Source organism: Mastomys coucha, unplaced genomic scaffold (assembly GCF_008632895.1).
Source record: "Mastomys coucha isolate ucsf_1 unplaced genomic scaffold, UCSF_Mcou_1 pScaffold9, whole genome shotgun sequence".
NCBI lineage: Eukaryota > Metazoa > Chordata > Mammalia > Rodentia > Muridae > Mastomys > Mastomys coucha.
Genome location: NW_022196915.1, coordinates 35,752,092 through 35,765,397, shown reverse-complemented (window position 1 = coordinate 35,765,397; position 13,306 = coordinate 35,752,092). Strand labels below are relative to the sequence as shown.

General features: G+C 34.2%; 1 protein-coding gene across 1 annotated transcript in view; it reads left to right on the top strand.

Annotated features, from left to right (window-relative positions):
- Exoc5 (exocyst complex component 5) overlaps positions 1-13,306 on the top strand; it is a 51,883-nt gene that overhangs the window by 9,536 nt on the left and 29,041 nt on the right. The window contains exons 2-6 of the mRNA XM_031362825.1: positions 2,498-2,592; positions 3,421-3,568; positions 5,899-6,093; positions 10,914-10,978; positions 12,961-12,989. Coding sequence (XP_031218685.1) covers positions 2,498-2,592; positions 3,421-3,568; positions 5,899-6,093; positions 10,914-10,978; positions 12,961-12,989 — 532 coding nt within the window. The remainder of the gene's footprint in view (positions 1-2,497; positions 2,593-3,420; positions 3,569-5,898; positions 6,094-10,913; positions 10,979-12,960; positions 12,990-13,306) is intronic.

Genomic DNA, 13,306 nt, shown 5'->3' with positions numbered 1-13,306 from the left:
TTGTTCCCCTGTTTATCTTATCTCTTATCTGGCCATTATTGAGAGAATACAATACAACACACTAAAGATAACCTCAGAGGCTGTGTTGATGTTTTATTAAGGAATAAAAACATCACCTTCTTAGGTTAATTTGACTAAGAGTGAGCCCACATTTCAGTTCTCTGCTTTTCTCCCCGTGTCTGTACTTTGGTTACTGGCCTACTTATCTGTAACCTTTCTGTCCCTGTTACTTGTAAGTTGTGCCTTGCGTCTGTTTTGTCTCCAAATCTGTGCCTGTCCCTAACAAGGAGCTTTGTTCTGTATTTATTGAAAAGCACAGGAAACATGGCATGTGAACAAAATTAGAGATACTTTCATAGAAATCTTTAACAGAGTTTTACAAGAGAAGTTACTTTACTGGCCCCAGCTGACTCTTGAATAGCAAACACTACTGCAAACAGACATCATTAAGCTATATCCAGATTGCTTCCAACATTTATGGTGATATTGGATGCTTCCAACATCATGGCTGCTTTCAGCAAATGATTACCACAGCACACATGTACAAATATATTACTTTGGGTCAGGGTAGAAGACTTCTTTGTTCATTTATTTTTGTGTGTATTCTATAGAATTTTGTTTTTACTATGAGGTTTATGTTTGAGTTCTTATCACACTCTAGTTTGAATTTGTATCAGCTTAAACTCAATAAATTACTAACAGTGTTTTACATTCATCTCATTTATTGTTGATATCACAAAATTACAGTTACACATTGTATGCCCCAAACGTAAGCTTATAACTTTTGAAATATATTAATCTCTTAAATTTTGTACAAAATAAAATATCAAGTTGTACCCAGGATTATTATTGCTTAGACTACCTACCTGTTAATTTAACTTTATTAGAACTTTTATTTCATGTGTTTTTCGGTTATTAGTGCCCATTTATTTCACCTTATATTCTGGGCAGGTCTAGTGGTAATACTCTATCTATCTATCTATCTATCTATCTATCTATCTATCTATCTATCTATCTATGTTTTAAATCTAGAAACTTTTTTAAAAAGATTTATTTATGTATATGAATACACTGTAGCTGTCTTCAGACACTCCAGAAGAGGGCACCAGACCCCATTACATATGGTTGTGAGCCACCATGTGGTTGCTGGGAATTGAACTCTGGACCTCTGGAAGAGCAGTCAGTGCTCTTAACTGCTGAGCCATCTCTCCAGCCCTTAAATCTAGAAACATTTTAATTTCTCCCTTGTTTTTGAGTACTGATGTTGCTGGTTATAGGATTCTTTGACAATTTTTTGTTTAGCACTTTGAACTGATAAGCACCAGCTTCCAGTGTGATATCAAACCCTGCTAGTCATCTTAGGGGACCCTGTGGCCTCATTCTGTCATGCTGCCTTCACAAGTCTTTGCCCTACCTTCAGAAGTTTGAAAGTGCTGGGGTCGCAGGCATGCATCATTGCCTAGACCTTCTATTTCAGTAACTTAAACAGTTGTAATATAATAATGCTTTTGCTGAGAAAATTTAATATGCTTGTTATCATTGTATACATGTTTTTTCATTTCATTGAATGTTGCTTTATGTGATTTTTTTAAAATAAAACATAGCTTCTCATCTAAGTTTACCTACTTTGTTAAGTGCAGTTTCATTAAATATTTATATAAGTCATTTTCAGTATTACACAATGCATAGTTACTCCAGAATCTTTTGCTTATATATGCATTTCCTTTCAATTTTATTTTATTTTTAATTTCTGTTTAAAATTTTGAGACAGGGATTGCTATGCAACCAAGACTGGCCTTGAATTTGTTATCATGCTGCCTTGCTCTCCAAATGGGCAGAGAATAAAATTATGGGGTTAATGCTCTGAGTGTTTGTAACACTGTTGATTTTACCAAAAGAGCTGGCAGCTGTCTTCTTAAAAGGCTATATCTGTTAACATTTTTGACAGTAATGAAAGTGCAAATTTCAGTTTACTTTCTTTTGGCCACATTGAGCTCTGTAATTAAAATATATTTCCTGCTTCTTAGGTTAAAAAATAATAATAACTTGCTGGATGTCATATGGCATGGGTCTTTAATCCCACCAGCACTGGCAAGGCAAAGACAGGAGGATCTCTGTGAGTTTAAAGCCAACCTGGTCATCATAACAAGTTACAGACCAGCCAAGGCTACATAGTGATATGCTATTTCCCTTCATCCCCACCCCTTCTTTTCACTTCCTCCCACCCGCATCCCCTGCCAAAGAAGCATTACTTGACTTTGTTTGTTAATAAAGCTGTACACGTGCTTTGATTTTGGTTTGGGTTGTTAGTTGGTTTTTTTAATAAATCATCTTCTATGTCCTTTTGTCATTTTCTATTTGGTTCCTCCAGCTAGTCAGTAATGCTGTTCTGGTATTTTAGCATCCTACTTTCTTTGAACAATTGACTTTATTTATTGAAGATTTTAAAACAACAACAACAAAACCCTTTTAAAAATATGTTTATTCTGTGAACCAGGAGCCTTTTGTGGCTGATGAATACATTGAACGTCTCGTGTGGAGAACCCCGGGAGGTGGTTCTAGGGGTGGACCTGAAGCTTTTGATCCTAAAAGGTAAACTTAAAAAAAAAAAAATCCGTAGTTCCAATATAGTACTACAAATTGTGTTTAGAATAGAGACGACTGAATTGGAATTCCTTTGAGTATTCATATAAAATGATTTTAATTAACTGTTCCCACCTCAAAACAAATTCTTAACAGCATTAGAAATCTGAAATTGTGTTTTTCTGTAAGCATTTTAACAATTGGATAAAAGATTTTTATCCTTTATTAAGAATTTGATTTTTCCACTTAGCATTAAATAGAAAAGGCTGGTTATACTTCTGGAATTACAACATGGCTGGGTATGGTAGTATATACATGTAAGCCCAGTACTCTAGAGTCTGAGGCAGGGTTCTGAGTTGGAGTTTAGCCTAAAATATATAGCAAAATCCTGACTCTGAATAAGCAAATTAATAATAATAAAAAGCTAACTATGTTCTTTTAAATGTAATAGCTGTGAATCAGGGAAACAGAGTCACTAAAATCTACAATGTATACAGTTTTTGTTGTACATTTGTCTTCTTGAATTTTAAATAAAGTAGAGCTTGTTTGGATATTTAATGGGAATTGTTGAGGTTTTTATTTACCTTAGAGATAATCTATTGCAAAGTCAATAACAACTGGCTGTATTTCCAAATGCTATGTATTGTTGAAGTCATGTGACCTGTTGAAAGTGAAAAGAAAGTTGTGACATTAAGGAAATTGTAACAAGATGCTGTAAAGAAACTGAATATGCATGTCCCTAACTCAAAGGACCCTTATGAAAACCTTCATAACACTGGTCTATTCCTTATGGTTAAAGGCAGGCAATTTGATTGTACTATTACTTTCCTCTACTAGGTTATTAGAAGAGTTTGTGAATCATATTCAAGAACTACAGATAATGGATGAAAGGATTCAAAGGAAAGTGGAGAAATTAGAACAGCAGTGTCAGAAGGAAGCTAAGGAGTTTGCTAAGAAGGTACAAGAGCTCCAGAAAAGCAACCAGGTATACATTTGGCTAAGAAATGAGTACTTTTATAGACTATAGCAATTTCATTTTCCTTAGAGAATAGTACCTTCATTCCTTTTTTAGCCTTTCAGGAGTCAAGTCAAACTATATTAACAGCTAAAACTCTCTGGTCCTGTGGAAAAAAATATTAATGTATTGTTACTGCCTGCCATTGGTATTGGCGTTGCATCAGCATGCTACTAGATGGGCTCAGAATCCCAGCACTACCCTTTTCAGGTTAAGGTGGTAGATGCTTGAGAGTGACCCTTGCTTCACTTCTTATTTGAATAAGCTTTCACTAGACTGACTAGTCCATAGCCTTGCATTTTGAGAAGCACCTTATTAGTATTGATATTTAAGTAGTCATTTTAATTCTATTTAATCATGAATAAGACTAGACCTAGATCAAGTTATTTCCTAGAGTAGTAGTTTTTAACCTTCCTAATGCTGTGACCCTTTAATACTGCTTCTCACAGTATGCTGACCTCCAACCATAAAATTATTTTGTTGCTACTTTATAGCTGTAATGTTGCTATTGTTAAGAATCATAATGTAAATATTCGACATGTAGGATATCTGATACATGATCCCCAAAGGGGTTGTGAACAGCCAGTTGAAAACCACTGCCCTCAAGAAATTGGATTTGAGTAGTTTCACAAAAGTCATTAGGATATGCCTCAGTGAGGGTTCTACTCTGTGAGAAAAACAGGTGTACAGCTCTTCTCAGTCCACTTTCCAGTAACACCAAACCAGTAGTCTGCCCCCAGGTCTATGCCTGACAGACGTCTTAGCTCCTCTTAGGTCCTGAAATTCACCTGAATATCTGCTTACTCTCAGGCACTGTTCTTCAGATTTTTTGGAATTGGTAAGCTTGTTTCTGCTAAAGCGTCATTTTATGTATTTGGTTAAAGAAGTCAATTTATGTATGATAAGTGTGTTTTTGAATAACCATGGTGACAGTTTCCATATACTTCTAATAAAGCTTTGCTTTTAGTAATAAAAAATTACATTAATACTTGAGGTAACAAAATGGAGCCAGTCTTCATGAGTTTGAATTGTAACCTGACCACTAAGCTAATTGTATAATTTCAAGCAATTTGTGGTTTTGTGTATAAAATGGGTTGTGATAATTAAGTAAATATATTAATAATATATATATATATATATATATGCACACATATATATCACCTACATGGTGATATATTTAGAATAGTATCTGATGCAAAGCAAGTCCTCGATGTTTCAACTTTTCCCCCTTTAAGAGTAGAACAAAAGAATCCTATTGAATTATCATCAGTTATCATTTGTCCTGCTATTGGCAAATCTAAGGAATTCATTGCATTGTTTTTAACGTGTTGTAGGACAAAGGAAAGAAAATGTTGAAAGTAATATAATTTTGCTTTAGTAAAATAATTGCTATAGTCTATCCTGTTTTCAAAACTTGGAAAGAACAATTTTATCAAAACTATTAGTGTCACTGGTATTCGGAAGGAAGTATTAAAAGTCTTTGCTATTTAGCTCACAATGGCCACTCCCTTGCATTGTTTCCCTATCTCAGTGTCCTACATTCTGAAATTAGCATGTACCAACGCACCCAGCTTAGTATTGCTTTTTAAATATTTTTAATGTTAATATTTTTAATCAATACCCTTTAAGCTTCTGTTAACATTTTTTAAAAATCTTTCCAGTTTGGTAGCAAGAGTGTTCTTTAAAAGTATAATTCTATGAGCTGGGGAGGTGGCTCTACATAAAGTGCTTGCTATGCAAGCATGAGAACCTGAGTTCCTAAAAAGCTGGCTTCAGTGTCTGCAAGCATCTGTAACCCCAGCAACGGGGGTGAAGTGAAGAGGTGGAGAACAGACAGGATCCCTTTGAGCCTGCGTGTTGAAACGGCAGCAAGCTCTCCAAGTTCAGAGAGTCCCTGTCTCACAGTGTAATGTGGAGTGTAAGGTGGAGTGCAGTAGAGGAAGGCTCCTGATGTTGACCTCTGACCTCTACACTGCATTGCATAGGCACATGTACCTCCCTACGTGCATATATACCCTCCTCCAAAACTAGTCCTTTGATACTTAATTGTTTTCACAGCCATTTAGGGATTTTGGGTGCCTGTAGTATAAAAGTCAGAAACTTGGTTAAGAGTTTTTAGATTGTGTCGTGCTAGTGAGTGTGAATTGTTTGTGGTTCTCTCAATAAGTTTTGTTCTTGTTAGTCGTGGTGATGTTGGTATGTGGTCTACTATTAATGCCTTGAGCTGGTAGTTTACTTTTAATAGGTACTATATTACAAACTTAATTCTCTGATTGTATTTTCTCTGCACAAATTCCTAGGTTGCTTTCCAACATTTCCAAGAACTAGATGAGCACATTAGCTATGTAGCTACCAAAGTGTGTCACCTTGGAGACCAGTTGGAAGGGGTGAACACACCTAGGCAACGTGCAGTGGAGGCGCAGAAATTGATGAAATACTTTAATGAGTTTCTAGATGGAGAACTGAAATCTGATGTTTTTACAAATTCTGAAAAGGTAAGCATTGCCAAAAGAAATAATCAAATTTTAATTGGTTTGCCTTGTATTTTAAAATGATTTATATGTGGGGGATGCACACATATCTGCACAGTTGCCTTGCATTTTTATGAAGTTACAATTAGTTTATAAATGCTGAGGTAATTGTAATTTTAAGTATTTCTTTATCCTTTAACTATTAATGAAATGTATATAGTCTTTAATAGTTATATATTATTAGGTGATAGATCTGACCTAAAGTGGTAATGAGTTGTAAGGAATTCACAAGTCCTAGTTTTTATTTACTTGAATAAAGATCCTTTATAAAGAATTAAAGCAGCTTAGATCATGGTCATTGAAAACTGAGTTGGTTATGTTATTCTTGCCATAACTAGTCACCTAGTCATCATATAAAGGTATGTGGTGTTGGTTGTTCTACAGTCTTGAGAGAAGGCAACTTGGCTTGCTTTCCTCCCTTTAGGGGAAAAAAATCAAAATGTGTGAGAAAAAAAGATATCCTCATGAATCATGTATCCTTCTTGTACTATTACCCATTCATATATTGAATACAGTCTTACAGATTTATTTCAAATTTACTGCATAGAACATTAGATTATAAGATTTTAAAAACTAAATATTAGGGCCCTTTGCTTTGAATTAACCAATGTATTTTTATGAGTAGGACTCTATAAAGCCAAAGGATTTATAATTTTTAGATATAAAAAAAATGGTTACATGTCTGTAGATAATCCCTCTAAAGAAAAGACAACATTTAAAAGATTGGATTTCAAGAATTATAGAATAGTCCTGATAATATCAACAAAAGTGTGATACTTAAGGATTTGTTAAATACTGGTAGTATTGTTTTATATTTATTCAAGGGTATATATTGGACTTGAACAGTAAATTGTATGTCAGGGTAGGTCTGAAATTTTAAAGCTTTTTTCCTATTGATAAGTATAGCATAAAAGTACCTATTTAAAAAATAATTATGTTTTATATAGAAACTGTTGGCTATAGTAAGGCCAATTCTTCACTATATTACTTCTGATTATGCCTGTTGAGTCGTGTGCTATAAGAAAAATGCAAGTATCTTAACCAATATGCTAGCCTGTTGTTTTGTTTTGAAAATATTGTTTTAATACAGTGTATTCTGATTACAGTTTTTCTTCCTCCAACTCCTTCCAGATCCTCCCCATTCCCCATGTCTAGTCCTTTTCTTTCTCACTCATTATGATATAAGCAACCATCTAAAATAATTATAATAAAATAACAATAGTTGTTATTTTACTATAGTTTTTATTTTATCTTATTTACTAATTTAATAATTATTTTTATTTTATCTAATAGTAATGGCTATTATTATATAAAATAAAAACAAGCAAGCCACAATAAGATAAAATAAACAGGGAAATGAGCCAAAGAAAAAGCTGAAGAAACATACAGATTTAGAAAACACACATTCGCACATATACAAATCTCATAAAAATAGAAAAGTGAAACCATAATATATACACAAAGGACCTATAAGATTAAAAAACAAAAGGCCTTTACAAAGCATTATGAGACAAAGAACCTTAAAATGCTATTGAGTTCATTTTGTGTTGGCCATTACTGCTGAACATGGGGACTGGCCTTAAGAATGGTGTGTATACCCAGTGAGACTCCATTAGAGAAAAGTAATTTTTCATTTACAAGCAATTATCAATTGGGGATAGCTCCTAGGTTAGGATGTGGCCCTGTGTTCTCTCCCCTCTTAACACAGGGATCCCATCAGCCCCAGACCTGTATAGGCCTTGTATGTGCTATCATAGTTTCTGTGAGTTCACATGTGGATCAGTCCTGCTACGTTTAAAAGGCCATGTTTCCTTGATGTCTTCCATCCCCTCTGGCTCCTATGATCTTTCTACCTCTCCTGCAGTTCCCTTAGCCTTAAGGGGAGAAAAATGATGGAGACATCCATTTAGGACAGTTCTCCAAGGTCTTTCACTCTCCTCAGTGTCCAGTTGTGGGTATTAGTTGTCATCTAGTGTAAGGGAAACATACGTGCATGATGGCTGTGTGAGATGCTGATCTATGGATTTAGCAGAACATCATTAGGCACCATTTCATTGCTGTGTTCCTTTTGAAGCTTAAGATGGTAATGTAGAATCTTAGAAGTATCTATATTTAGATTGACTGATTTTTAAAAACTAGATTTATACTTACTTGAGTGTTTACTCTTTAAACTTTAAAAATTTTAAATTACCCGGAACTAATCACATAGCTTTTGATGTTACTATTGTCTGTTAATTTCTTTAGGTTTTAGTTGAAAGAAAATAGCCTTTACATTGTTAATATCTTTCCTTTTTTTTTTTTGGTTTTTTTTGTTTTGTTTTGTTTTTTTCGAGACAGGATTTCTCTGTATAGCCCTGGCTGTCCTGGAACTCACTCTGTAGACCAGGCTGGCCTCGAACTCAGAAGTCCGCCTGCCTCTGCCTTCCAAGTGCTATTAATATTTTTCTTGGTTACTAAGTGGTCTGTAATTGGAGACTCAGGGTATTTAAGTTAGTTTCTCTCCATTGCTTCATTCTCATTCGTATCCTGGTTTCTGTTGGTGTTTTTATCTAGGGTAATCTATATTTTATTATGTTTTTCCCACTTGCCTTGATTTGTTTTGTCTCTTGGTTACTGTATAATAATGAAGAGTCATCATTTTTTGACTTGGAATTGTAATAGCTAGCCATATGTTAGAATGCATATGTAGGGTTGTGAGAGTTGCCTTAGTGAGTAAGAGAGCACAATAGTTTGTCTTACAGAAGACAAAAATTCTGTTCCCAGTATCCACATGGATGGCTGACAACTATTTATATTTTCAGTCCCAAGGAGTGCAACACCCTTTTCTGACCTCTGTGGGCACCAAGTATACATGTAGTATATACATGTATGTATATACATGCAGGCAAAGGTCATACACATAAAATTAAGTAAATAAATAAAATTTTAATTCATATGTAATCTTAGATTGAAAATTATCAAGTAAATTTCTGGCTACTCAGTTTCAGGATTTTGTCAGCCACTTTCCCAATGGAAAGAAAAGGAAAATCACCCCCATAACTCTAGGGAGATTTGACTGTAGGAGAAATTAGAAGTAGATAAAATGCCAAACACATCATATTACTTTTTTCTGCTTGTCTCCGTGTGTGTGTGTGTGTGTGTGTGTGTGTGTGTGTGTGTGTGTCCATGTCCCTCCCTTATTCTTACTGCATTAAACAAAGTTTGCAGTCTTGTATGGATATTACCATTTTTGCTTTAAAAAAATCTGTTTTATGTTTGTTTCTTTCTTTACATGTATGTATATGTGTGTGTGTGTATGTATGGTATGTATGTATGTTTCCTTCTTTTCCTTCCTGTAGTACATGCTGTCTATACTACATGACTGAATTTCTGATTTTCCATCATCTCTTAGGTGTTAGGTACAGGTGTGCATCACCACACTGATTTTTTATAGGATGTTGGGGGTAGAACTCAGGGCTTTTGCATGCCAGGCACTCTATAGACTGAGCCACATCTTATTCTTAAATAGTATCTTAGTGCTTTTTGTGTATAAGACCTGATAAATACTGTAAACTGTCTTAAACTGCTCAAATGCAAACTGTTTATGAGGTATTATTTTGGCACCTTTTTGTATTTATTGATGCATATTTTAAGTGATATTGTAATCTAGAGGGCTATATGTAGAGGGCTATATGTACTTTAAACAATGCTTACCAGACAGTTAGCACTGAGGATTCAATAAAAAACACCTTTTAAAAAACAGAAGTGTAGTCCTTCTACTACTATATCAGGCACATTTCCTGAAAGGAGTAAGAGCAAGCAGAACACTGATGAAAGCAGAGTTAGATATTAGCTGTGTTCTGAAGAGGATGCTGGTGAGGAAAAATGATGTGCATCTGACTACATGGCATGGAGGATAGTGAGTCTGGAGGATACCTGTACTCACTTGGTGACATTGAGTGACCTGCTGAGTCAGACAGGGAGAGGTCTGAAGCAGGAATACCACTGTGCACTGTCACGTGGAATAATCAAGAACAAGCCCTGCCACTATCCCTTGCCAGCGTTAACATAAGCACATAGAGAAGGCTATACTGTTCTTAGTCCTTTCATGGTTCTTAGTCCTTCATTCACGATTATGTGACTCTTCTTTTCATGTATAAGAGTATGATTCATCACAAAGAGTTATTAAATTATACCAAAATAAAGTACTAAATTGCAATTTAAAGGAAGCAGTAGCCCCTGTATGATTTCCTGTACTGTTTCGTAAGCATAAATGTCTGTACTTAGAGAACTTTAGAAACCTTGCCTAAGTTCCTTTGTTCAACTTGAAAGCATATACACATTTCTGTACTATATTTCACTTAAGACACCATATTAAACTGCTGTCTTCGCTTTTTTTTTGTGCATGTGTTATAAGTTTATATGGTAGTAACCATTTTGTTATTTTATTCATTCAGCTTAATATATGCAGCAGCATAGTCTAAATCTAAAGTTTTTCTATTCTGTTTGACTTCATAAACTTAGTAGACATTCATACTTTGCTTTTGATAAATAAGTAAAAAATTGTAGATTTTGTTGGGAAGAATTATGATATCAAATTTAAAAAAAAAATCACAATATTTTAAGTACCAAAAGGATACGTGCTTAGGTTTTAAGTTGTTATGGTATTACCCACATATTTTTAAGGAAAAGTGTTGGGCCCAGTGTTATGACTGTATCTAGGGAGGTATTAATCTTTTCATTTATACTCTTAAATTTTGAAATGTAAGAGATTTTTTATTGTTCCTTTTACTTATTTTTAATAGATAAAGGAAGCAGCAGACGTCATTCAAAAACTGCATCTGATTGCCCAGGAGTTACCTTTCGATAGGCAAGTTTCTCTCTCAAGAGCTTCCTTGTACATTTATGGAATAAAATTGTATTTTTCCTGCTCATTGAAGCAACAAGAATTTATTGAGCACCTCATTTGTACAAGATATAATGTAATGTGATGATAAGGATTGAAACAAATACATTTCTTTGGTTTTTGAAAAACAAAATTGATGAAGGAGATCTTTTAAATTGACAAAGTGAGATACTGATTTTCTTGCTTGGAACTTAAAGAACCTGACTCTACTTGGCTATCCAACTCTGTTTATGTTTTCCTGTTACTAGACCAGAGCTAAATGAAGGGGTTCTGATCATCTTTGAAAAGCTTGTGAAAGCTATATAGTTTTGTCAAAAAATTAAGATGTATACAGATTGTTGTATATAATTGTATGGAGTTTTAGACTACTCATAGAACCTATCCTAATTTAACAACACCCTTTGAAATGCAAGGTCCTGGGGCTATGGACTGACTTGATTTTACCCTAAAATAAACGGTCCACTGAGAAAGAAATGTTCTTCATGATCTCACCTAGTTATGGAATGCTGAACTCCTTTAATGAAATCTTAAAAGAAGCAGTTCCTTCAGGTGATAGTCTGAAAGAAATACAACTTTCTGCATAACAGAGCATGATTTTCTGTTGATACTTAAAGGTCTTCAGATAAAGCTACAGTGTGAATATATGTTGTTATACTTAAAGCTTGACCATATTTTCCTAGCATACAGTTAATTATCTCCTATATGTGTATTTTACTCTAAACCCTATACCATAACAGATGAGCAGTAATAGTTTTTTAATCACCCAAGAGTTAGACTATTACTTAAATAGATAAAGTGTCTAGGTCAAGATTTGGTGAATGTTAATAATTGGCTGTATTCTCTATCCTGCCTTACATTCTGGTTTTCCCCACTAGATTGTTACCATTTGTGCTTGTGTTTATCTGTTTATCTTCTTTAGTGTGTGTGTGTGTGTGTGTATATGTTTGTGTGTGTGTAAGAGAGAGAGAGAGAGAGACAGAGACAGAGAGACAGAGAGAGGGAGAAGAAGGGGGAGGGAGGGAGAGAGAAAAAAAGAGAGAGAGAGTGAGAGTGTGTCCTGGAGTGGTCAACAAGGTTCTGAATGCTGGTGTATGCTCGATCACACATGTTAGGCATGCCTCTCTGCCAAGCCTTAGAGTTAAGTGTGTGTGTTTGTGTGTATATTCTTGTGTATATATGTATCTTAATCAGATCTAATGTATTCACATAGATCAATGTAGTCCTTCTGTTGTCTATCTTGATTCTTACAACATTTTTGTATAGCATTATAAAAGTGTATTTTTTGTTACCTGCTTTTAGCATCTCCTGTCCTCAAATGATGAATTATATAAGATCTTTCAAAATCACTTTCTTTAGATGCTTAATATTAGAAATGTCTTAGTATATATTTTGGTTTTCAGTTTGTAAAAATTGATAGTTATTCTCATAGGCTCATCACTGAATTCTTTTATGGTCTCTTTCATTTTCCTAGTTTTGGAATAATTTGTTTCTGGTTTTTATCATTTGTGATTACTGAATTATCATATATGATCATTTCTTAAAATGACTTAAAACTTTATGTTGTGATTATTTTTCACAATAGCCAAGTGAATTTAAAACAAGTAAGGACAAAATCGAGCATTGAGATTGGCTGGGTTGTTAGTGCCTCCAGTGGAAATCTTTCTTCATAAAGGAACTGGTTATTCACATAAATTCCCTAAATGAGAACTAGCAATATCATTTGAACTGCCTAATTTCAGTACCTAGGATGTTTCCTTTCAGTATTCTCTTCCATTTATCTTTTCTTTTATAATGACATTTTACTTTAATGATATTTTATATTTAAGAAAAGTTAGAAAGATAACACAGAGTCCCCATACGTCACTGGCCCCAGTCTCTCCCGCTTTGTGTTGTCTTACATTATGTTATCTTTGTCACAACCTCATCCTTGACTTTCTGTTTTTCAGGTTTTCAGAAGTAAAATCCAAAATTGCAAGTAAGTATTTAGTACTTTTTAAAAAAAAAAAAAAAAACAACTCATATTTAAAAAATAAAAGCAGCTGTTGAGAAAGTGGGGACAATACTAGAGTTGATTCTTCCCATCCTAGAGTTTGCGCCATTTTCTTTCATAATACCCCAACTTCTGTTCTATTCTTCCAGGACTTTGTGTGTGTCTTGATGTATTTTTCTATATTTTAAATAATTGGGAACAGGTAGCTTTAGACTTTCCATATTTAACTTAACTATGTATTTTTTAGAGATTATGTTCAATTATATATCTCTGAAAAAAGAGTTGTTATTGTTTTTGGTTTT